Raw genomic sequence first — 26543 nt, 5'->3', positions numbered from 1 at the left:
TTATTTTGCCCACAACTAAACACATTGATATTTTGTTCAATGTGAAAGTTGTTAAAAAACAGCGTGGGGAATTTTAGGGGGGGACCACGTGCCAAAAAAAGAAAAGCGTGGGTTCCCCCAAAATCCCTTACCAGACCCTTGATCCGAGCAGCAGGCAGAGCAGGTAAGGGGGGACAATGGTGCACCCCCTCTCCCCTGCACCATACCAGGCCACTTGCCCTCAACATGGGCAGGGGAGAGCATATGTTCTCCTCCCAGGATGCACTCTGGCATAAGCGGCCAGTTGCAAAGCCCTAATACTGTCATGTGACGGAGTGGAGGAAATCAATAACCCTGATTATGGACATTGCTCTTAAATGGGCAAAGTGACAGAGTCAAAAGCATTGGTTCCCCCAAAATCCCTTACCAGACCCTTGATCCGAGCAGCGGCATGGCAGAGCAGGAAAGGGGGGGACAATCGTGTGCAGGGTCCCTCTGTTTATGAGGTCAAGGGCCTCTTCCCCACAACCCTGGCACGATGGTTGTCAGGGCAGGGGGCTTATCTGAATCTGGGTGCCCCATTCATAAAGGGAAATAGAGAGTCCCACCGGACTCCTGACCGAGAAGCCCCATATAATGTGGGGGGTGCTGAAGTGGCCGCGAATGGCGCCGCCAAATACTCGCAAAACAAACAAAAAATGGTCAACAGCACTCCAAGTTTTCTTCAAAACAAAATCCCTTTATTCATTCTTGCAGGTCATATCACCATCTGTGGCAAACGCATGGTGATATGACCTGCAAGAATGAATAAAGGGATTTTGTTTTGAAGAAAACTTGGAGTGCTGGTGACCATTTTTTCTGTTTTCCATTCATAAAGGGGACACACAGATGCCACTCCGCCTTGTGAATGAGTAAAGGGTACTTGTTACCCCTACTCATTCACCAAATAAACATTAAGATAGTAAATAAACACACCACACCAGTAAAGAAAAGTAAAGATTTACCTTGATAAAGCAAGGCATTTGCTCATCATAAATTAATAAAAAATCTGGAAAACAAGATTTTCATTCCTCAGTTAAGGATAATGGGCCAAACCATGCAAATCATTATTATGCAAGAGTCATAAAAGCAAGATTAAGGGGCACCCTTTGATTTAGTTTCGTTTGATTTTCGGCGCCATAAAGAGAATCTATCACTCTGCCCATTCAGGAACAATGCCCCATCTTTTGAAACACACCTTAAATGCTCTCCTTGCTGCTCCATTGCTCCTTTGATACTTCCGGGAGAGAGCATATGATCTCCTCCCAGGATGCACTCGGGCATAAGCGGCAAATTACAAGGCCCGAATACTGTCATGTGACGGAGTGGAGGAAATCAATAACCCTGTGTGAGCTCCAACATGGACATTGCTCTTAAATGGGTAAAGTGACAGAGTCTTTTGCTATTTGTGGCTCATTCAGAATGAGCCATGGTCAGTTAAGTGGTAAGTTCACACATCCTTCCTGCCCTAAAACCCAGACCTAAGTAAGCCACCCTCTCTGCCCCAGATATACTGTATGCCTACATGCATCCCAAGGCTGCAGTCTGCCACAATACTATTAGCCTGTGGTTAATCTGGCTTAATCTTCTTTCCGCTGACCGTTCCTATTGCAGTTAATCACTTTAGACTTTTATGGGGCTGTCTTTCCAGTTTCCCCAACTCACCCCAATGACAGTACAGTAAGGCAGCACTGGCAGGTACCTCCATGCCCACTTTGATTATTAAAATAAGAACATTCCAGTACACTGGAAATTCAAGGGCCCTGTAAAGCAAACAACAATCTGATATTTTATGGTCACTTGTCTGTCCCATCTCACTAACCTTAACTCACTATTGGCCAGTAAGGCTGACTATCACACCTGGTTACTACTGAGAAGCCAAGGACAGCTATAAGTAGCACAACATGGCATGACCATGAGAGATCTGGCCACTGTTTGCTTATTAATGTATCTCAGATTTTTGGGGTGCAAAGGGTTCTCTGGAAATGGACAAGGTGCACCTCCAGGATCCTCCCTGAGGTTGTTCAGTTTACAGTTTCTGAAGAAATCAGGAAAAAATGGAGAACACAGAATTCCCTTATGATCAGATCAAAGTACAGCAATAGACAATACATATGCAAAGCAAGATCCACAGTAGGAATGTATTACTTAATTTCATGTCAATTACAGATATATATATAATATACCTTTGTATTTCCTTGTTGCCTCATACATTCCATTTAATAATTGATATGCTTCTCTGGTAAAATGAAACTTTGGTCCTTTGTGAAGTTGTTGGAGTCTGCACTGTTACCGATCAGTCTATAGAAAACTTTGGTTCACAATTCCTCAACATGACATGCACAGAGCACTGGTCGGCTTTTAATGGTTTCTTTCTCTTGGCATTGTCCTTACTGGCTATTGCCTTGAACCTCACCCCACTTATTGCAGACTATGTAGAAGATGGGAGACTCTTTTATAGCTCCATCTCTTGTTATGAGTGGTGGCTTCCAGGACTGTTTGGAGGAGGCTTGCTTGTAAGTATTGATTCAGCCTTTTATATGCTTTTGTAGTCATTGAGTAAAACCTTTATCCTAAAAGGAAAAAACCTGTTGCTGTAACTGCCTAAAAAGTGTTAGCCAGAATTCTGCTTTAATTTCTTAGTCAAGTCCATCTAAATCTGCTCCCAGATAGCAAGGATAACTTGCCACAAACTTGTGGCAGGGTTAAATTAAATTGTAATTCTTGTTAACTTGCTGCACACATTCCTGGCAAGTTGTAGACTTGGGTCGAGGGTGGTCAGGAATGGATTGAAAGTGCATAGATGGAAAGGAAATTAGAAGATATGGGTAATGATGGAGAGTTTGGGGCTAACCCAAGTAAATTTAAATCTTTAATTTACATTGTGAGAATTGTGGTCTATTAGTATTATCCTACCATAAGTGTGCTTATAACATATACTTATAAAGCATTGCTTTAGTCTCTGCACATTAGTCTATTCCAGTTCCCAAAGGCTTGCAGGTTGGGTTACAGGTTTTCATTTACTTACATCTGTATTGAATTAATGTCTGCAAAGCTCCACATAGTAAGGCATTAAATAGGTTGATTGACACATATCCTTGACTTCTGCTGAAACCGCATTGGTGGCCTGTTCAGCAAGAGTGGAAAACATTGTTTTCCTACCTCGCCATTACTATACACTGCAGTTGTTTGATTCAGGCAGTGTTTGATGCTGTAATTCATTTGAATAGCTTCTCTCTCCTGGGAGAGAACTGTACACTTGGGATGCAGGGCAAAGCCAAAAGAGGTGGATGCACTGAAGCTTATGTATGAACCCTTAAGTGTTATGTCTTCTCCAACAACAAGCAAATTATAATATACTGTACATGAGTATTACATTTACTTATATGTTTATCTATAAATGCCATTTCTTGGGATGACAGAACTAGCAAAAGCAGAAATCTGAATCTGTGCCTAGTGAATGAAAGTGGCTCTGGAGCCTATCCATTGGTTTCAGTTATGTAACTCAAGACTTGCATGTACATAAATCTGTAAAAAAGACTCACATTGCAGAAACTATTTTTATGCAGATAATAGAAGGGACCGTAAGTAGAGAGAACATGGACCTCCAACTGAAGTAAAGTTGTCTCTTAATAAATCCCCCTACCCCCTGAGTGCAGTAGGATAATACTTACCTTTAGCCTTGACCCAGTGATCTTTGTTTTGACATGATCCTGGCCTACTGCTCTTCATACCACATCCCATTCATTCCTTCTTTTTTTTTTAAAGTAGAATGCAGTTTATTTCATATCACCTTGATTTTGACAAAATATTCCATGAAAGGCAGTCCATGCAAAACATACAAAAACCACCAATAACAGGAACATAAAGAGTGTTACATATCAGTTCCTCCAACAAAAGGTAGACATATCTGAATAAGGCTTGGTTTTACTCCCTTCTCCTCTTTGTCCTTCAAAATCACATTTTGCACAGCACTGGTGCGCTTCCACAATATTCATTCTGATTTACATGCGGTCGCTTGGATCAAAGCTGCCAAACCACAGTGTCCATGGAGTTTACCAAGAACAGTGTTGCAGCATGTGCCATCCTGTCATGCGCCCATTCATTCCTATGACTGAGCCATACTTGGAGGAACCACTGGAGGCCCCCATGGATATAGCTCTCTCATCACTAAAGCTAAATGTTTTAAAGTTTTTGGAGAGCCGCAACTCAGAAAGAACCCCTCATTGTCCTTTCCATTTATACTTCCTGGCGCTCTCATTTCAAAAATGGAATATTATTTACTATTAGCCACCTAGAGTGTTGTTTGTCTATTTCTGACTGCCTGGACTAAATGTGGAGGTCTACACATAGCAAAGGTTTTTTTTATGCCACTTCAACACTATTTCAAAGTGGATACCAGCCAAAACTGTTCTTCTAATTTTAGATGTTGCAGCCAAGGGGGGGATTAGAACATCTGATGATGTCTGGGACCACACTGGGGAGATTTCCCCTTACTTACTCCCTAAATACACAACACAGAGTGAGAGGAAATAAAATTGAGAGTTACCCCACCTCTGAGAGTTGTCACAGGTGAGCAGGTATCACCATCAACTGTGAACAGGAATTAAGGAGAATTTTCTGTCCTTGTGACACCAGTGGTCTAGTATACATGTGAGATTCGTTTTGGAAAAATTTGTTTTTCTTCCGAATTTTCGCTATTCGGGGATTTGGATGTATCCAAATTTCAGAATAACAGAAATGACGAATGAAAACGAATCCGAATTTCCGAAAACGAAATTTCTGACAAAATTAGTTAGCAGTAGTCTGTACGAATTTTCACTTGTGGATGAACTCTCGTTACAGCAAAGTGGCATAAAAAAATGAATTTCTTTTTACTGTCACTGTGTTGCAACGAAACAAACAAAACAAAAACGAACATTCGTTCAGACTAGGGTCGCACAGATACCAAGTACAGTACTCGGTACAAGTACGAGTACATGTACCGATACTTTTGAGCTCCAAGACTAGACTAGAGAAAAATGCAAAAGTTAGGAGGCAGCTGTCATTTGTAAGGAGCACACGGAGCTTCTGGGATTTGTACATCTCTGTTTTAATTTATGATTTTGTTTTTATAAATATAAATAACGGGATGCACAGATACCAGTTTTGCGAGTACGAGTACTGGTACTTGCCGAGTACTTACAAGTACGAGTACTGATACTTTTTTGTTTATTGTCATGTGACATGTTTTCTAAATCAAAACAGACTTATGATTTCAGGACAGTGGTGGAGTGGCAGCGCCCAGACCCAGCCGCAACCTCTGCAACCCTGGTAGTATCTGCATTGGTACTTGAAAAGTATCTGTGCATCCCTAGTTTAGACTACCGCTAACTAATTTTGTCCGAATCCCAAAACGAATTGACTTTCAGACTCGAATCCCGAAAAACGTAACGCAAAATCCAAATCAAAACAAAGCGAAACCAAATGAATTTTGTTGCCGGTGCACATGTCTAAGACCTAGACAGAAAGTGAGAGTAAATTTCCTGAATGGTGACAGCAATGGAAACCCAAAACACCTCTAAGGTTTTGGCTGGAGATCTATTTAATGGATAAACCCTTTCCAAAATTGACTACATAAGGTGGAACTTTTCCACTTTAAGCAACACCAGGAAGTGAACAGATATTACTTTAAAATTAAGGTAAATTTTACTTTTGACAGCTGTCACCAGAACAGGTATTAAATGAAGATTTTCCCTAACTTTCTGTTCCAGGTACATATTTGAAAATCGGATTTCTTTCTGCTTTCTGCTCTGTCCCAATGACAGTGGTCACCAGGGCAAGTAGAGGGGGTGTATCTCCCGTTACTTCTCGACCCTACACAGACAGCAATAAAAACCTTCAGAGAAACTCAGTTACTCTGTTGATTAAAAAAAATCTCAGAAAATGATAAGGAATAAGAAATCATCATGTTCTGTAAAACTCAGGTACAAGTAAAATTTGGCATTCTGAAGGCAAGAAGATCTCACTGCCGAGATCACAATTGTGCACGCTTGGTTGACATTTGAACATCTATCCCGACTTGTTTTAGAAAAAAACATATCAGTGGGCAGCTGGCAGTATTGCGCAAGTGAGGACCAAATAATTATTTATAAGTTGAATAGCGTTACACTGGTGTCTAGTCAGTCCCACTGAAGTTGCTGAAAAGGTGGAACCGCTGAAGGGTACTCGTCCGCATCTGGCATCTGTTGGAAGAAAACATGCATTTGTTCCAGAAATTGTTATACCAAATATGCATTCATGTATAACATAAATACTTGTGAAATTAAAAATGACAAAACTTAGGTGACTGTGTTATGTGCTTTTTATGATATAAGACATAATTACCCTGGACATGAAGTCCCACAGGGTCCCTGGAATAGTTAGTGTGAAAACACAGTGAAATAACAATACAGTGTGCCTGGTGCACAAAGTTTGTGAATTGATGTAAAAGTCCCGTGGAACTTGCTGAGGATATGGGCAAATGCCGTACGTATCCCCTCAAAGTGTGCACTCACCGTGATGTAGTGGCTGTGGTAAGCAGCCAGAAGCGCTTAAATGACAATTCACGGAGCCGCAGCGTCCTCATCGTGTCTCTCAACGATCAGTAACCAGCAAGCGGTGTGTCTCCACGGTAATATAAAGAAAAAGCCTCCTCTGCAGCCAGTTCCAGCAATGTCTCCTCTCTACTTCCTCTTAGAGATGTCCAGTTCATGAACGAATCGTTCTTTTGAATCGATTCTATTCAGTGAACTGGTGGAGTCGATTCAGCTGACTGAGCTGATCCGTTTGAAGCAGCTCAGTGAAGCAGCTCAAAAGAACGATTCGTTCATGAACTGGACATCTCTAAGAGGAAGTAGAGAGGAGACATTGCTGGAACTGGCTGCAGAGGAGGCTTTTTCTTTATATGACCGTGGAGACACCGTGTATCCTTGCCAACACAGAAGGATACAACTGTAATGGAATGTTTTCAACTGAAACATGTCTTAACTCTATTAAACATAAGCATAAGTCATTTTGATAACATGTGCCCGATAAACACTGACTACTAGAACAAGGAAGCAGATAATTAGCCATAAACAATGTTTACTCAAAAACAAAAACAGTTCATGATTCAGAGACAAGAAAATAGTGTTTGCTTACATGGCATGAAGGTTATAACTATATGGTGGATGTTCTTTAAACTGAAACTAACTGGGGTAAAAAATCTCAAGCCCTGACCGGCCTTAGAACACAGATGATGTAGGAGGCGAAGCACCAGTCCAGATACAACTTTATTCCATTAGGATCAGGGGACATTGAGGTGGAGTAGACTGTACTCTATGGCTGTGGAACGACATCCAATGTAAATAAAGTGGTCCATGCAAGCCAATGTTACAAATATGGTCTTTACAGGAAGACCAAGACGAGACAATATCCCTAAAATCTCAGCCCTCTTGTGTGACTAACCTGCAATATGAACTGTTGTGTCCTTTGGTTATGGCTTAGTGTATGCCCTTATCCCTCAAAATATCATCACCCACTCTAGTGATCAGTATATGTTTTTATAGTATACAATGCAACTTTCTAACTTTTGTAATTCCTTCTAACAGGTATTACCAGCTGTGTCAATGACCTTAGCAGCAAGGAAGAAAGGTAGCTGTAACTCAAGATGTGGGGTAAGTATGCTTCCAAATAGTACCTAGGAGCAATGATAAAATTATGATAACCGACAGGTTATACACATTTTTTGGGGGTCATTTTTGGGGCTCGGCACGTGGAGCTGCGAACACGCCCGAGCCCATCCCTATCAGTGACAGTACTGCGGAGTATGTACCTCATACGTTATATAGCCACACACTTTAAATCCAATTCTTCTAGTTCCAGCTGCAGAGCCCGGTCCTGTCTTTGCCTATAGCAGTGGTTCTCAAGCTGTGGGTCGCTGTGCACGGTGAGAGTCCTCCTCAGCGCTCTCCTAGCGCAGCAGTGTCAGTTCTCCTGCCACAGCAGCAGCCGCGTCATCCCTAAATTTTACCTTTGGGGGTCACCACAACTTGGCAAATGTTACCAAGGGGTCCCGGCCCTAGAAAGGTTGAGAACCACTGCTCTAGCAGGTGCCGGCCAATAGGAAACAGTTGGGCAGAGCTAGCTGTCACTGCTAGCTCCACCCAATTGTTTTTTTTTATTCTTTTCTTTTTTTAAAAAAAATCTTTATTTTTAAATTTTACTATTTATTTACATTTTTTTTTAAATGTTAAACCCTTTTTTTAAAAACTCTTTTCATTTATTTTTTATTCTGCTCTGTACCACGGAGGTACCGAGCACAATAGCTGAGCCGAATGCCATTCGGCGGCATTCAACTACTCAGTCACTGCCGTTCGGCCCCAATGAGAATAGGGGCGAACAGCAGCGAGTGAGCTGCCAGAGCTTCGGCTCATCTGATCCAGGATTTCTCCAAAGCAGTCCTCCCCAGTGCCGCGCCCGCACCATTGAGGAGGAAAGCGACACTGGGGAGGACTGCTTTGGAGGCCACAAACATATAAGCTTCAGCTGCATATCCTCCATTAGTCAGCTGTGATCGATATCTGGGTCCTCATCGCTTGGGTGCGGAGGTTACTAAGCTTCTCTCTGACACCCACCTCACCACTCTGACACCACCAATCTAAAAGACTTTTGTCTTTTAGATTGTAAGCCCTCAGGGGCAGGGCCCTCCTTACCATCTTGTCTTGAATTGTATTGTAACTGTAATGTCTTCCTTATATTGTAAAGCGCTGCGCAAACTGTTGGCGCTATATAAATACTATGTAATAATAATAATATAATCAATCAATCATCTACTATTTTACGTTGATATATGTTTGACGAAAACGTTTTATGATACATAGTCCCTATCCCCCTGAAGAAGCCCAATAGGGCGAAACATGTCGGGGCTATCTCTCGAATGAATCAGGGACTTCCTTGATGATCTCATTTACCTGTGTTACATAAATGAATTACTTCAATGATAATGTATTGTATGAACTACATGGAATAACTATGCTCTATTCAGTGGAATTTTAACTAATAATTATGTTACTTTAATAAATCAATTTGTATTTTTATATATAACAAGAAAGCGATCTGTATTTTTCGAAAAGCCCCTCTACCTAGGGTCTTGGCATACCCCTAGATAGATTTCTCTACTTACTCCTCCTTACCATCTTGTATTGTGATTGTAATGTCAGGGAAGTCAGAAATAGAAAAAGATTTGGGGGCCATTGTAGACCACAGATTGATTAATAGCCTGCAGTGCCAGGCTGCGGTAAACAAAGCAAGTAGAGTCCTGTATTAAGAAGGGGATTTATTGCAGAGACAAGTCCATAATTGGGCCACTTTATAGATCACTGGTTCGGCCTCATCTGGAGTATGCGGTCCAGTTTTGGTCACCAGTCCACAGAAAGGACGTCCTTGAGCTTGAAAGAGTCCAGCGGAGGGCAGCAAAAACTAATTAGAGGAATGGAGGACCAGAGCTACGAGACACAACTAGTAAATTTAAACATGTTCATGTTGGAAGTAAGGAGATTAAGGGGGGACATGATTTTCATGTACAAATTGTTCAATGGTGACAGCAACATTAGCAACAAACTCTTTACAATTAACTCTGTAACAAAGACTAGAGGCCACCACCTAAAATTGGTGGAAAAGAAATTCCAGCACAATGGGCGGAGGGGGTTCTGCACAGTTAAAGCGGTTAGGGTCTGGAACTCGCTGCCGGAAAAGTGATCTCAGCTAAGAGTGTGGAATTGTTCAAGAAGCTTTTGGATGATTTCCTGAGAAACCATAACATAAATGGGTACAGGTACACTTAAGAATTAACTGATACAAGGACCTGTGTGTGTATGTGTGGGTGTGTGTGTATGTATGCATGTGTGTATACTATGTAACTATGTAATGTCTTCCTTATATTGTAAAGTGCTGCACAAACTGTTGGTACCATATAAATCCTGTATAATAATAATTCTGGTCTTCGGCTGAGGACACTACCACTGCTATACTGAAATAACAGGACAGGGAGGGATACAGAAGGCAGCTGGCATGGATAGGGATTGTGTTCTGAAAGTTATTGAGATGAGGAAAGGGGAATGTGCTGACCTAGTCCAGCAGAGGAAACCATAGGAAGGACTGACAACGATGATTGGAATTTTAGTGCAGCAGCGGAGTGTTGTCCGCCAACGGGAAGTTCCGAGCTCTGAGATTTTTTAAATGTATACATAATGTAGAGCTGTACTTAAAGGAGAATTATGAGGTGAGTGGTTTTCACTCAGCCTCTTATCTGAGCTGACCTGTGACAATGAAACTGTCACGGGTCGGCTCAGTAGATCGGGAAGTGAGCGAACACATACCGGTCGCTCGCTCACTTCTCAATCCTGTCACTGCAGAGAGCCATGACAAGGGAGTGACTGGATTCTCCCCTCCCCTGTCTGATCCTCCAGCGCTGACTGGCGGAACTGACGGGGAGGGGCGGGTACAGCTGGCTCTGCCTCTAGATAGGCAGAGCCAGCTGTCACTCACGCTGCTGGGCGGATCCAGACATAATTGTCGGGATCCGTTTCAGCTGCGGCGTCTCAGTATAACGCGAGCAGCTCGCGGTATACTGAGCATTGGGTATCTAGCATTGGACTCTAGTCTGTGTCCTCCCGTGCTCTTCGGAGAACTATGGGGAAAAGCCCTAACCCCATAGTTCTCCTTTAATATGCTTTTTGTTCACACATACACTTTGGGGGTCTATTTATAAACCATTGTAATTTTGGATGTCATCATGTAATACCTCATTATGGTCAGTAGATGGAGCTGAGGAGCATAGTAAATAAATACTTCTTTCCTATGCTCCTCAACTCCATCTGGTGGCCATAATGCGGTATTTTACATATGGTACATTCGAACTGCAAGGAAAACACTAAGAATTTTCTTTTTAAACATTTGCACAGAATGAATGGTTATAGAATTTTTTGTTATAAATACACCCCTTTAGGTTTTACATGGTCATGTTGATTGCAGGTTGCTTTCTCTGGGAAATATATTTTTTTGTGTGATGATCAGCACATTTCAGGTAGGAGAAACATTTTAATCTTTATTCCATCATATTAAAAAAATCGCAGAAACAAGAATATAAAGCAAACACTCCCCTCAGGCTTTGAGAATATGAGATATAACCGTAGAGTCTTCCCCACAGACTGGAAAATCTCTGAACTTGAGACTTGATCCCTCAGTAAATGTGTTTTAAAGTGACATAAACTCCGGAGTTAAACATTAAATGTATCCTATTTACAACAATGTATCTTATTTGTGTATCACTCGGCTGTAGATCCTCAAATCATCTCTGAATTGGTGCTGTCACTGTCCTTCCTTCTGGAGGGGGGCTACTTTTGTTGCCCATGGTCCCTGTGCGTGTTGTAAAGTAGTCACCACTCCAAGCTCACTCCTGTGATGGACTACAAGCTCACATTTAGTTTCCTCATTTGCAGTGAGATTATAGTCTATTATAGTCCATCACGTGAGTGAGCTTGGAGCGGTGACTACTTTACAACACACGGGGACCATGGGGAACAAGAGTAGCCCCCCTCCAGAAGGAAGGACAGTGTCCGCACCAATTCAGACATGATTTGAGGATATACAGCCGAGTGATACACAAATAAGATACATTTTTGTTAATAGTTCAGGTACTTGAATGTATTTTTAAAATGTAACTCCTCAGTTTAGTTTCACTTTAATTATATTTAAGGCAGGAAAAGGTATTAACTTAATAGTGAAGGTACTAGAATGCATTTTTCGTTTATGACTCCTGAGTTTAGTGTCACTTTAAGTATCATATTTTGGGTGGTTTACAACTGGATTATTGAATGTGATGGCCTCATGAAACAGCCTAAATGTATCCACTGCTGGGTATGGACAGATTAGAGTTCAAAAATGAAATACTCTTCTATTCAGCCAACAATGTAAATTTCAAATGTTGATTACTTTTTTAGAAAAAGTATTTATTAGCTAAATTAAGTTATCAAAGATGAAGGTTTTGGGGACCCGTTAGGTTATTACTTTACTCAAATTCATTTTTTTTCTTTTGTGAATTAAGGAAAAAAAATAAAACATGCTGCATAGGTGACATTGCAAATGATGTATCTATAGGAAGTACATAATAATAATTTTATAATAGAAAAGGGACACAAGCACATAAAGAGAGTGAGACACAGAGGGAAAAAAAGTTCTGCTATGCAGAGGCCAGCCAGTAGCTCGGATTCCAGAGCAAGAGGGGAACATTGGGAAAGAAGGTTCCAGGGCTGGATTGAAGGATCATTAGAGCGTGTCCAAACTGTCTACTATTAGGTTGTTATTTTAAAAATCCCCCAATCTTCATTGATATGTTCAGTACAAGAATCAAAATAATATTAATATATACATTACACTTTGGGAAAAAATGTGGTAAGATATCCTAACGCACTGGCCAACACCTGCTGTCCTTATCACCCAAGGTTTAGGTTATTATATGATGGGTCACAAGTTCCCATTGCCAGCCTCCTGCATTTCAAGGTAGTAGATTTTATTAAACATGAAAGTATTGTGAGTGGCTGTATCATTGGGAATTGGATATAAAACCTCTATATGTGCCCCCCCACCGCTACTTTAGCTAATATAACAATAATCAGACATATCATGGTCTATACATCTTCTATATAAACTGTCATAACATCTGTCTGTGTGTCCTGCAGATGCTGTCCTCCTCTCTTCTATGTGTTCTCAGTATAATTGGTGGCATCTACTGCACTCTTATAGCCATATTCGCTATTACTAAAGGACCTCTGATATGTGAAAAAGGAAGCAACACCTTGGAACACTGTGATTACACCCTGAGGAACTTCAGGTACAGTTACACCCTATCTGTGGCTTCCTAAACCCATTTCACTCAATGTGTCACAACTGTGTGAATAGTGGAGCACACATTTTTTTATTTTTATATATAGTCTTGAATTAATCTAAATTATAATTGTGTCTTTCAAAAATAATCATAACAGTGACCCCCGCATATTGCAGCATAAGGGATGTAAGGCACAAATTATAAAGCAATAATTTGAACAAGCCCATCTCCAGGCACAATGTTTTATTTCTTTAAGGACAGGGCGGGGAAGATTGGGGAGACATCTGCTCACTTCCTCTGGGACAGGAAATTATGGGAAATCGCTCTAACGAGAACTTCCTGTCCTAGTGACAGTCGTTCTCCTCATTTCTTGTATGGTTGTAACAGGTAAGGAAGTGAGGGAAAATGTTTACATCCGGGGTTGGAGAAATTAATATGGAATTCAGAAACCAGTCTGTCCAATCCAGGAGCCAGTAGGACTTTTTAAGGAGCCAGCTCTATTGACAACAACTAGAGAAATCGGCAAAAGTTAGGCACCAGCTGTAATGTTTAAGGAACATTGGTGACCTGGCTGCTGGGACTTGTCCAGTCCTGATCTACATGTCTCCTGTATGGTGTTGGGCAGACATTTAAACAGACCAGTGTCTCCCCTGCCTTTATTCCTAAACATGTGATCATATTTATCACACAAGGGCAACACTTCATTATATCTGCTCTGCTTCATTCACATAAAATAAGTTTAATATAAAGGCAGTCATTGTCATCTTTGTAAAAATACTAGTTTATTAACCCCCATTGGATTGAATACTTTCTGAGTCACTGATCTGGAACAAGTAAGCAGACGAGTAAGTCAAACATATCTACATACTTGTACTGGATTATTGAAGTCAGAGGTCAATATGACAAGCTGCATTTTAGATAAAATAATCACCAAGGACAGTGTTCGTGTTTCTTTTAGGAAAGGTTCCCTTACCTTGTACTATGCAGGTATATACGGGGATGTGAGCGGAGAAACAAGTCATAGCTAACAACTTAATCATTTCTGTTTACTTAATTCTAACAACTTTTGTTGTCTTCACAGCGACTTCCAAAGCCTGAATTAGTCTGGTATGTGAATAGTACTTGTTTACCCCAAACAAATGGTGGAAATGTGACTGTCTATGGAATCTCACAGAAAAATATTCCTGACTTTGATCTGAACCTAGAGGTTGATGAGGATTCTCAGAAGCTTATTCACATCATAGTATATGTGTCTCTGGCTCTTGTGGGACTGTTGGAAGTAGTCACCTCTGTTAGCCAGATAGTGGCTGGCTTGTTTGGTTTCCTCTGTGGAACCTCCAAACGTTACAAGCATGATGGTTATAATGACAGGTTACCACAACTTGGGAGCCAGCCGCAGTGGCGGGGCTAGGTTATTCTGCCCCTGTGGATAATAATTCATCTTGGTGCCATATTTGCAAATGATTGAGTATAAGTAAAAATGAACGGGAATGTTTAGTCTCATTAAATTCCTTTGTTTTAAGATATAACCGTAAAAGTGATCTGGTTGATGTAAATAGTCTAATGTTAATATGATTGGGTTGTAATAGTATTACATGAGCAGCTGCTACTTCAAGAATTGCAATGCTTCACTGAGCTACAACTGTGCTAAAGTCAGAATGTTATACTTTAATCTGAGTTATGTGCATTTTGCAGAATAAACACACAAAGCTCCATACAGGGTCAGTAGGAATGTACTTCCTGCAGCCTGGGCTGTGGAACCTCCTCTGTATCACCAATCACGTTCAGACTTCCAAGACAAGTCTCATTCTGATTAGTGGCTGTGAGAGGCATTATTATTAATCAGGATTGTGTGTGTAAGAGGCAGGAAGGCGGCTGTTCAAGTATCTCCAGCAGGTATGTTCCAGGATCACCAAATTACTAACAATAGAGAGTGTGGTGGACCAGTGTGGTACAGCAATGTCTGGATAAAAAAACTGAATGGTAGTAGAAGAAGGCTTTGCTCCTTGTATGTATCTTCAGGTTTATTATCAATTTGAACTGAAGTGTGCCTTTAACGGAACATTCCACTTTTTTTTTTTTTTAAATAAAATATATTATTGCTACAAAAAAAATTGTTCCATATGGTATATCCTCAGAAATCTCATTACCTGTATGTGTGATTGGCTCATTGCTTTTCCAAAAAGCCTGCACTGGGTGTCAAGTCAAATACCATTGTTTTCTATGGCCCCTGTTCACACCTGACCGTTGTTAATGGGATTCCTTCTCTTTGAGTGTTTGGCTGCTCGAAGCTTTCAACAACAAAAAGCCTAGGTGTGAACGGGGACTAAGACATGTCGTCTTCTAAGAGGATACAGAAACACTGCATCTTTCCTCATTAGAACACTGAGATTTGGTCATGTGGTCATGTGGTTATAATACAGACTGTTCCTCCTGTCTGAGAGGACATGGTGAAACAAACAGCAATTCTTTCACAACATAGAAAGGTATGAAACCGTAACAAGGTTTGCTACAATCTTTGCAATGTACAGTATATAGTTAACCTAGAGGGTATTGCTTTTTTTCTCAACAAAGCTGTTACACTTCAAGATGATCCCTTTAGGCCTGGTTCACACCTGGGCGTTTTACAGCGCTGATCGACGTGCTGTAAAACGCCCAGCAAGTGAAATCCCATACTTTCCTATGGGCATGGTTCCCACCTGGGTGTATTTCAGCGCGTAGGAACGCGATGAAAAACGTCCTACACCCAAAGAAGTACAGGAGCTTATTTGGGGCGTTTTTCCGCGTGTTTCCATTGGTATTCCCGAGTGTGGATCGGGGTTAACAAAGCGGTAACCCCGAGCCACACTCAGGAATACAGCATACTGGTCTTTCCTTGTCCGCGATCCCAGCTGTGTCCTCCGGCAGCTGCCGACTTCCGGGTTCCGTCCCTTGCGAGCGGCCGCGTCGCAGGGGGGCGCAGCCGGCGGGAAGTTTGAAAGTGAAAAAAACTTTTTTTTTTTAAAATAGAGAAAATAAGGAAAAAACACCCAAAAAATCATACCGCCAGTAAAACGGAAAAACGTGCTAAAAAACGCAAAATAAACGAGCTGAAAAAATACACTCAGGTGTGAACCCAGCCTTAGAGCACCCTCTCATAGCCAATATCTAATTCTTTGTGTTTAAAATAATAACAATAAATGGAGCACATGATTCTATTGATCTACTGATCTGTTACTGAAGTTGTGTAGAGCTTGTGATCTTATGTGTTATCTCTTTGCTGCTGTACCTTGGAAGCCGCAATTTTCTGTGTTCCTGTTGTTGCTTTTCATGCCTTTGTTCCTTTTTCTCTTTGAATGTTTCTTGTTACTGACATTATTTCTTGTTAATACCCTTTGTATTTGTTTGTTTTGAAACTTTAATAAAACTCAGATTGAACTAAAAAATGGAGACAAAACTGTAAAATAAGTCACATCGAAAATCATTTTAGTATACATACTGCAATAATAATTCAGAATATAGGCTCACTGTGAACACACTATATTTTTTCTACGAAAACAAACCAGAAACAGAAAACAAGCACAAAAAAAATAAAATTTTCAGGCAATGAAAACCAATACAGCAAAGCCCAAATTAGGTTAGAGATTCCTATATGTGCCAAAGTGAATCTATTTAGTTCTATAATGATTGCTAGACAGTTGGCTGTGTGTACACAAATGTTCTGTATGATATATGCAGGCCCTGCACAGCTCCGTCCTACACTAAATTATCTCAATTTTAGAAGTGAATAATGTGAAACCTCGCACCACTACTCCAGTCAGGTCAAGCAGCAGCAGAAGTCTGTGTGATCAGATATACAAGTAATATCAATTTTACAAGTGCATTTGTGCAGAAGTGCAGATCAAGTACATGGGGTCGCGACACATTTTTGGGTCATGACCCACCAGTTGAGAACCAAGGCCTTAGAGCATACTGTATATGCCTGTCTTATCTCTATCAGTCTACCAAGAAATACATATTTCTGTCCATTCATACACCTCAACCAGACAGCACAACCAGGAGTATGATAGCGCTTTCTCTTACAGTTAGGGGGTATCATCATGTCACCTCCCTGTCTGCAGTCCGATGATTGGACAATGAAGGAGCAGCAATGCACTTACAAGTCATTAACTCTGCTCTCTCCTCTCAGTAACACATGTACTGTACTTGCAACAGGGCCTGAATAGCTCCTAGTGTGGCCCATCCCTCTACTAGTGAGTGCACTACTGTGCAGAGGATGGCAGATATCAGTGGCATAATAATAGCCATAGCAGTCCCCATGGCTGCTATGGGGTCCAGGGGTTGGAGGGGGTCCCGATACGAGACTGTTGAGGCAAATTAAACATATGTATAGATCTGAAGATAACACAGATCAAGTACTGTATCATTGAGAATTGGAAAGGTTGCTGCTCACATTGACCTTGTTACATTTTCAGTCATATAGACGTCAGACACCCCCCTAGAAGGTACCTGCGGCATCGCGTTACTAGTCACAAATCCCATTCTGCAGGCTATGCAGTAAGGAAAACTCATTCAGCTGTCTTAGAGGGTCTATTTCACAAAGTTTTCACCTATGATTCACCCCAGTAGTCTAGATTTATTACCCTGGCATAATACAATCTTCCTGAGCCTGTAAAATCTCAGTGTCTCCTCATCTTAAAAACTATTAAGACATCTGAGATTTGTTGTTCTGCAAAAAAAAAATTCAGTTTTAAGAAGTATCGAGGTAATGGAGTAATATTGTGCAGGAGCTCTAACAATTATGTAATCATAAAATATTCTGAGGGCATTATTATTGCTTGCTATTATTATTTTGGTCTTTTTAACATTTCCCCTGCACTGTACCTGATGCTTTCTCTGTGGCAGCCGCCCGGGACCTGACAGCAGTGAACCCGGAAGTGCATATAGCAGAGCCCTTCCAGGTTCACACTAAGGAGGACAGATCAGATGTCAGAACTCTCCTTCTCAAGTCCAGCTCTCCATCCTTGGAGATCAATAACATTATTGATGAGAGATCATAATGTTCACACATATGGATCATTGTCATCTTTGTAAAGTGTCTTCAGCTTGTCTGGTATCTTCTCATGACTGTTATCTTCCCTGCTTTTTCAATGAATGAAGAAATACTTTTGCTCTTCTGATTACTCACTAACTTATCCGGGTGCATCAGTGCAAGGGAAATGAATACAGGAGGTCACAGAGAAAGCTTATGGAAAACTGATGTGCTGTCTGAGAATTTGATCAATTTACTATTTCCTCACATTTTTTTCTTTTGCAGCGTGCCACCTCTAGTGGACATAATTAACACTTCACTAACTTGAAACACTAATGCACAGTGCTCTGATGTGTAGAAAATTATTAACAGGGTTATTCACAAAGGCTAATTCCACAAAAAGCATTACCAGCGCCAGATAGGAACCTCCTTCAGCCACAAATTGAATCTTGTGTTCCAGGAAGGCCGCCCCGTTACAGATGAGGGATTACGCTGTGTAAAACATAAAAAAGAAACACCGGCGCCTTTCCTGGTGCAAATAATTCTTTTATTTGTTTAGAAAGATTAAAAGTGATAAATGGTACTCACAAAAGAAGTGGATAAAAAGCGTGTTGGACATAAATCTCAGGATACATGCAGATTCCTAGCAGTCAGAGAAAACAATCCAAATATGCTGCTAGACCAGCAGAAACAAGCTGACTCAGCTGAACGCGCTCTGAGGAAGGGGAAACTCCCTGAAAACGCGTTCAGCTGAGTCAGCTTGTTTCCCACGTTCAAAGGCTGTTTAATTGCGTTGTTTACCCGTATCTTCAGAAACAAATCACTTCTACTGTCATGGTAAACAACCTGCTTCCCTATTTATAATGGTCTGGCCCTCTAGCAACTTCAGCGCAAAATTATAGCTAATTTGCCTACAAACGTCAGGTGGTCATAATAAACTGGCCACTCAGTGTAAAGCCATGCTCTTGTCATAGATGCAATATGTGGTTTAGCATTGTCCTGCTGAAATATACAAGGCCTTCCCTGAAAAAGACGTCATCTGGATGGGAGCATATGCTGCTCTAAAACCTGGATATATATTTCAGCATTGATGGTGCCTTTCCAGATGTGCAGGCTGCCCATTCCATACACACTAATGCACCCCCATACCATCAGAGATGCAAGCTTTTGAATTGAGCACTGATAACAAGCCGGAAGGTCCCTCTCCCCTTTAATGATAATATATTTCAAGTCTTTGCAATTTTATGTTAAGGAACATAGAACTGGCCATACACCCATAGATTTTCTATGGTCAGATGGAAAAGGTGCAACAGATTATTCCATCTACGCTATAATGTGTGGATAGAGGAATCTCCCACTGGGCCAAGCTTCAGTATCTTGCTGAAAATAAAACACCTGAACAATCTGATTGGATGCCGGCATTGTTTAGGTATTTTTGAGAGCCAGCGGGACCGACCAGCAAGATACTGAAGCTTGGCCCAGTGGGAGATTCCTCCATACACACAGTTTAGTGTAGATGGAGGAATCTGTTGCACTTTTGCCATCTGACCATAGGTAATCTGCTGATAATCTATAGGTGTATGGCTTTATTCTGAAATTGTTCAACAATTTTTAGATGCATCTTTTCACAGAATGGTGAACCTCTGCCAGTCTTTACTTTTAAGACACTCTGACTCTCTAAGATGCTCTTTATATACCCAATCATGTTACTGACCTGTTGCCATTTAACCTAATTAGCTGCAAAATGTTCTTCCAGCTCTTCCCAGTTAGTGCCACTTACTTTGCCAGCTTTTTGTTGCCTGTTCCAACTTTTTGGAGATGTGTTGCTGCCATCAATTCCAAAATGACCTACATTTTTTCTTAAATTGGTACATTCTCTCAGTTTAACATTTAATATGTTTTCTATTGTCAATAAAATGTGAGTTTATGAGATTTGCAATTCTATGTTTATGTAGATTTTACACAACGTCCCAACTTTTTGGGGAATTGGGGTTGTATGTTAAAAGGAGTTTCTTGGCTTTCTTCGTTAAACTTCAGATCACATTGGTAGCAATAGGAAGATCACATGGCATGCAGTGAATACTAGATGGTCATGTCAAATGAACAGAATATATTAGGCAATGTTGATTTGGAAATGAGAGAGAAATATGAGAATGCGGAATTTTCCAAAGTTCTACACAGAATAACTCTTCAGTCAATACTACAGTAAGCTTTTTCCAACTATTTCCCAATCCATTTCTGTTCTCAGTAACACAAAACACACACTGGGAAAGACAGGTGTACTTATATTTCAGAATCAAACATACTATAACAAATACACATTTTACATTGAAAGGTACAAGATGAATTAAAGAATCATGATTGACTGTTTAATGTTCCTTTGCCATCATTGAAATCCATGACCAGTGTGGAAAGTAAGTGGCAATAAAGACTCATTGTATGCACAATTAATGAGATGGATCTCCATAGCTGCCAACACAGTGATGATCCTCTGGCCATTACACAAAGTCTGTTCTTGTATAATAAGTGCTCAGCCATACATCTTCATGTGAAGCTGCAACTAACACACAGAGTTTAATGCGGTGTTATCTCCAGTCCCTTGTCTGCTTGGAGAGTAATCCCAAGGACGCTGGTTTTCTACAAATCCAAACATCTTCCTTAATGCCACCCGTGCTGCCTCCTCTTCTGCAGCAAAAACCGTCTCTCCTGGTGCTTCTGCAATCAATTGTTTATTGCTGGGGAACAGAAGGGAAAACGGACAGATGTTAACACACGGGTAGAGCCTGTGCTGTTTAACGAATGTTCACCGTGATGTCATACATTTAAATTATATAAAAGTCTACACGTATCTTCCTCTATTCTGTGGTCAGACATCAGTGTCTAGCAAAAATCTAGAAGTGCATATACTGAAAAAGACATTACACACGAGGCACTGTTTACATCATCCTTCAAAGTCCACCTCCAGGCAAAATGTTATGTCCTTCCCACCCATTCTGAAGCAATCTTGTACTCACACAAATCTGCCGCCCATGTCCCTCGCCGAAGCAGTTTCCAAGTGACCGGAAATCCAGTGCTGCAGATCTGCCTGCAGTGGCCAGTCCCATCATGCTGATGTCATCATGGCAGTCTCTCTTCTGGATGCTGAGAGGACCCCCTGCTGCTGGACAGCCAATTACACACTTCTGGATGTGTAATTATCTGATCCTCTGTCGCACGCAGTGATTCCTCCTACCAGCTCTTGCATCACCACAGGACATACAAGCTGACATGAGCAAGCACTGCAGGTGGCAGGGTTAGGGAGACAGCTATTTCCCCCACCCAGAAGAATCTATTAGCTACAGCAGCTGGAGTGCAGCGACACAGTAATGTTTAAACACATGGGCCACCAGAAAGCTAAGTATAGGTGGGCTTCTTTCACAGGGCTAACCACCTTTCATAAATGACCCTTTGGGGACAGAGCCACTTTAAACTAAATCTAAAACAAAAAATATATTTTTCAGTAGAAAACGTTTAGAACCCATCAGGTTTTTACTGCTGTCTGTGTGTCTATAAGGGAGATTCCCCCTCTCCATTTGTCTTGTGGCCACTAACATTGTCACCAGAACAGGCGTAGAGGTGAAATCTTTCAATGGGGACATTTGTTCAGGTTTCCTGTCACTTTGGAGAGATTTCTTCTCACTTCCTGTTGTCACTAAAGGACAGAAAGTGAAGGTTGAATCTCCCTAATGGAGCACAAATGGCCAAATAAAACCTTCCGCGGTTGATAACCACTCCCAACTCTACTTAAAACAAAAATAAATATTTTTGGCTTCAGATCTACTTTAATGGGATATATGAAAGACCAGCATTAGGTTTATTTCTAATCATAAAAGGAAACCTGATTGGTTACTATCTGCATCACCTCTATTTCTTTCTTTTCTCTAATATGATTGGTGGTCTGATTGACACAGAAAAAAATCCAAAATTAAATGACTTGAGCAACGTTTTGTGATAAAACTTTATCATGTCCGTGTTGCCAAGGGCCATCATAGCAGAGCTGCACTACTAGACAGTCCTGAAATATCAGTGGTTGTGTACAGATGCATGTGGAATAAAGTTTGAATTTCTTTGGAAGATCATCGTGTGCTGGTTCCACAGTTTTTGAGCCTAGTACTCCAGAAGAGAATCATCCGTACACCGAATGTGGATTGCGGGGACGCATGATAGGGGTGAGCTGTGCACTTCCTGCTTTCAGTCCTGAAATATCACCAGAATACAGCAGGGTTCTTCTGTATTTGTCAACCACATAGTCCTGTAAAAACCTTTCCCCCTCTTTGGACATATCACATTTAGAGCTGCAGCTAACGATTATTTTCAAAATCGATTAGATAGCCGATTATTAAGTTCGATTAATCAGGATTTTTAAAAATGGCTCCAGTGATGGACTACTAATTTGTAGTGAGATTGCAGTCCATCACAGGAGCAAGATGGAGGGGTGGAAGTAAAAAAAAAAAAAAAGTGTAAAATTATACAGCAATCAATGCAAAATGGCACCGGCTACAGAGGACTACAAATCCCAGCAATAGTACATTATACAGCACAATGCAGAATATCACCAGCTATAGAGGAGTAAAACAAATCCCAGCAATGATATATTAAACAGCGCAATGCATAATACAACAAATCCCAGCAATATATTATACATACAGTGCATAATGTATTGCTGGGATATGTATTCCTCTATAGCTGATGTTACATTACGCTCTATAATATACAGAGCAATGTACCGTCAGCTATAGAGGAATACAAATCCCACTATGCCAGCAATACATTATAGAGCACCATGTGTGGGAAAGTGCAGGCTTACCTGAGCAGTCTTCCAGTAACTTCTGAGATTGGGCCTGTCTGTCCGTGGCTGTCGTCCACCCACACCTGATCTCCTTACTTCTTCTCCCCGCGTCCCTGTGCCGATCGTGGTTGTGGGCGGTGAGCGTGAGGCGGGGAGGAGGTGCGGCATGTGGAGCGTGGATGCGAGCGGGCAGGCGGGTCTCGCATCGGCGAGCATGAGGCAGGGAGGAGGTGCGGCGCGTGTGAAGCCATTAACAGGGCCAACTAATCGAAAGTCGATTAATCGATGATTGAAAACGTTGATAACTTTTCTCAATCATCGATTATAATCGACTTAGTCGATTAGTTGTTGCAGCCCTAAATCACACTAGATGAAAAGGGAATGTTCCACCATTACAAACATGTGCAGCAACTTGAAAAGGTCTTCAAAAACGTACATGTACCAACCAACATATTAATGAAAACCTTTTCTTGTGGTGGGGCTACCCCTGCATTGAAAGGATTATGTGCTTCTTTTTGTCTAGGTGCTAAAATAACAAAGTTTTACTCACCCGAAACTCCGAGCCGACCAATTCCTCAGCGTCCTCACATCTATACACTGTGTATAGGACGGGATGACTTACTGGACCTTAGAACAATGCAGAGGAGGGGGAGAGAGGTTGGTCTAAGAACATGCCGGCTTGGAGTGCCTAGACAAAAACAAGCAGTTAACCCTTGCAGTGCAGGGGTAACCCCCACCACAAGGTTAATAATAAATATCCTGGAGTTTTTCTTTAAGTACTCCAGAAACCCTTGAGCACCTGGAGTTTTTAATAAGTTGACTGAAGATCTACATATGTTTTAGACCCATACATCTCCAGAGTGTTCCTCTACAACTGGTCTTCGGACGGACAAATGCACCAGACAATAACACTGTTGAACTGTGTACTAACGCCATGCACATTGAACCTGAAGGCAGTATTAAACAATACAATGGATACAAAAATACTAACCAATAGAGACCCACAAAATACACAGGCAACACAGTGCTGGCTCCAGATTGCCTTGTAAGCCTGGGTTCAGGAGGTGGTATATTTCGCTGTGACAGTTGTTGCACCAACAAAGACATAGGATCTTTAACAGACCACAGATCAAACAGATCCTTGCCAATCAGTTCAGGAATGAGGAAATCCTAAAAAATAAGGAGCAAACCATTAACAGACATTCACATTTCAAAGACAAAGATTGCATTGAAAACCCAAAAAGTGACATACCTGGAGAAATATCCCGGCTTTATCAGCATCGGAGCTTTGCAGCAGGGCTCCAACGACTCCATAGAAGGTTCTTTGTAGGGTCTCCGGAGACAAAGGACATTCAGAACTCAATGTTAGGTCCTCAAAACCAAGATTTGTAGCTATATGACACAAAACCTGCTGGCTGGTGAAGTAGTCAACTAAAGCTTCCACTCCAACATCAGGTATATTTGGGAAGGCCTGCTGTAAGGCACTTGAAAGATAAGAAACGGTGAAGTCCAAACCATTTTGTGCAAGCTCTCTGTTGTCTTGTAGATTCAAGGTTGCTGTTTCTTTGTCTAAGCCAAGCTCACGACGTTCACGCTCTTCTTTTACCACATAGGATTGGTTCACAAATGCAGTTTTTAGAAGATCGGTGGAGAAGGTTTCATTTAGACGTTTGGAAAAAGCCACAATTTCTGCATGATAGTCAAAGTGTGGCTGCTGGTACCTTTGGAGATACAAGAGGCAGGCAAATATAGAATGAATACACTCACATTGATTGTTCTTTTCTCATTGACTAGCATCTTAAATGCACTAATGAAGAGTCACCAACTCCTAATCTGACTTATAGACATATTTTATATCTCAAACCTTGGCTTTAGCTGGCCATACACCAGTAGAATTTCACTTGAGAAAATTCATTGGAAGTAAAAAAAAAAAAAAATAGCCCTATTGGTGTCAGTGGCAGTATTTGCAATGGCAGTGGCAATAATAATAACCCCCAGCACTGGTGTCAGTGGCCACAATAGTAACGCCCAGCATTGGCGTCAGTGGCCACAGTAATAACCCCCAGCATTGGTGTCAGTGACCACAGTAATAAGCCCCAGCATTGGTGTCAGTGGCCAGAATAATAACCCTCCCACATTGGTGTCAGTGACCACAGTAATAACCCCCAGCATTGGTGTCAGTGGCCAGAATAATAACCCCCAGCATTGGTGTCAGTGGCCAGAATAATAACCCCCAGCATTGGTGTCAGTGGCCAGAATAATAATCCCCAGCATTGGTGTCAGTGGCCAGAATAATAATCCCCAGCATTGGTGTCAGTGGCCAGAATAATAATCCCCAGCATTGGTGTCAGTGGCCCGAATAATAACCCCCAGCATTGGTGTCAGTGGCCAGAATAACAACCCCCTGCATTGGTGTCAGTGGCCATAATAATAATAACCCCCAACATTGGTGTCAGTGGCCAGAATAATAACCCTCCCGCATTGGTGTCAGTGGCCAGAATAATAACCCCTAGCATTGGTGTCAGTGGCCAGAATAATAATCCCCTGCATTGGTGTCAGTGGCCAGAATAATAACCACCAGCATTGGTGTCAGTGGCCAGAATAATAATCCCCAGCATTGGTGTCAGTGGCCAGAATAATAACCCCCAGCATTGGTGTCAGTGGCCAGAATAATAACCCCCAGCATTGGTGTCAGTGGCCATAATAATAACCCCCAGCATTGGTGTCACTGGCCATAATAATAACCCCCAGCATTGGTGTCAGTGGCCATAATAATAACCCCCAGCATTGGTGTCAGTGGCCATAATAATAACCCTCAGTCAGTGCAACAAATAAACCTCAGAATTGGTGTCCCAATCACACCTAAACATTTTGAAAACATGTCAAACTTTGATGCACGTTCCCAAAACAGTCAGAAACTGGCAAACGCGTTAGCGTTGCCATTACTAGTTAATGGCAGCCAGTAAAAAGCACATTAAGGCCCAGTCACACCATATCCAGTGCGTCCCAGTGCAGTTCACGCACTGGATCACATTCACATGAAGCCAAGCCGTGTTCTGGGGCGTCGGTGCAATTTAGGTCAAAGATACCGCAGACAAGGCCCCCGCCCGCAGTGCGATCGCCGCACTGGAATGCAAGGTACAGCAATGCCCTCTGTTCCAGTGCGATCTGAAAAAATAATGCATGCAGCATGCACCAGAACAAGGCTTCATGTATGTGATCCAGTGCGATTTTTCTACATGACCCTTTCTGCACTTGTTGCACATACAGGAACCCATTGAAATCAATGGGGACGCGCAGCAAATGCTAAAAGAAAACATGCACCAACACGCATCCCCAGTACGCCTATGTGTGAATGTGGACCGAATTAAGCTTGATATCTGCCGGGTTTTGTGTAAAAAGGGAAGTGAATCTCTGTACAGGATGCTGTTCAATGACCTTGTGAATTATGTGACCCCTCCAGGCCTGGTGGACGTCCATGTACTGAGCCCCCCAGTTGTATTGCCCTGTAGTACCTGGCCTACTACTGTTGGGGCCTCTGTAGCCGTATGCTGGGTACCCCGTGTCCCCTATGCAGGTGGCGGGCAGCTCTCACCTAGGCACCGGCTTTGGAGGCTGCTCCAGCCGCTTCTTCCTCTCCAGCATCATGAGATAAGGCCGGAGCCATCGCTTTGCCCCCCTCACCTGGGTGTACTGCGGCCCCAGCACCGCCACACAGCGGACACCGAACAACAAGGAGGACATAGCAACGTGTGACAGGGGGAACGGTGCGTTGTCTGCACACTTCTTCCCGGGAACGT

At 41.8% G+C, this 26543-nt stretch overlaps 2 protein-coding genes across 2 annotated transcripts; one reads left to right on the top strand and one right to left on the bottom strand.

Annotated features, from left to right (window-relative positions):
* Positions 1-2341: 2341 nt before the first annotated feature.
* On the top strand, positions 2342-14020 carry TM4SF20 (transmembrane 4 L six family member 20). The gene is made up of 4 exons (XM_018568357.1): positions 2342-2534; positions 7629-7694; positions 12759-12910; positions 13986-14020. The coding sequence occupies exons 1-4, from the start codon at positions 2352-2354 to the stop codon at positions 14005-14007; spliced, it is 423 nt and encodes a 140-aa protein (XP_018423859.1). The 5' UTR covers positions 2342-2351; the 3' UTR covers positions 14008-14020.
* A 6233-nt stretch (positions 14021-20253) lies between these two features.
* MRPL44 (mitochondrial ribosomal protein L44) lies at positions 20254-26543 on the bottom strand. Its single transcript, XM_018568352.1, has 4 exons — positions 26339-26543; positions 23996-24464; positions 23735-23913; positions 20254-20650 (listed from the first exon to the last, which is right to left on the bottom strand). Exons 1-4 carry the CDS (start codon positions 26485-26487, stop codon positions 20476-20478), a joined length of 972 nt encoding a protein of 323 aa, XP_018423854.1. The 5' UTR covers positions 26488-26543; the 3' UTR covers positions 20254-20475.

The sequence above is a fragment of the Nanorana parkeri genome, unplaced genomic scaffold, assembly GCF_000935625.1.
Source record: "Nanorana parkeri isolate BGI_ZX_2015 unplaced genomic scaffold, ASM93562v1 scaffold1176, whole genome shotgun sequence".
Classification (NCBI taxonomy): domain Eukaryota; kingdom Metazoa; phylum Chordata; class Amphibia; order Anura; family Dicroglossidae; genus Nanorana; species Nanorana parkeri.
This window is presented reverse-complemented; position numbering and strand designations above follow the sequence as displayed.

Coding starts and splice junctions, on each gene's coding strand:
- TM4SF20 (XM_018568357.1), top strand. CDS start 2,352: ATGACATGCACAGAGCACTGGTCGGCTTTTAATGGTTTCTTTCTCTTG. Junction 2,535..7,628: donor TGTTTGGAGGAGGCTTGCTT/GTAAGTATTGAT, acceptor TCCTTCTAACAG/GTATTACCAGCTGTGTCAAT. Junction 7,695..12,758: donor GCTGTAACTCAAGATGTGGG/GTAAGTATGCTT, acceptor TGTGTCCTGCAG/ATGCTGTCCTCCTCTCTTCT.
- MRPL44 (XM_018568352.1), bottom strand. CDS start 26,487: ATGTCCTCCTTGTTGTTCGGTGTCCGCTGTGTGGCGGTGCTGGGGCCG. Junction 23,914..23,995: donor AAGCCGGGATATTTCTCCAG/GTATGTCACTTT, acceptor CTTATTTTTTAG/GATTTCCTCATTCCTGAACT. Junction 20,651..23,734: donor TATTTTGTGGGTCTCTATTG/GTTAGTATTTTT, acceptor TCTGTTCCCCAG/CAATAAACAATTGATTGCAG.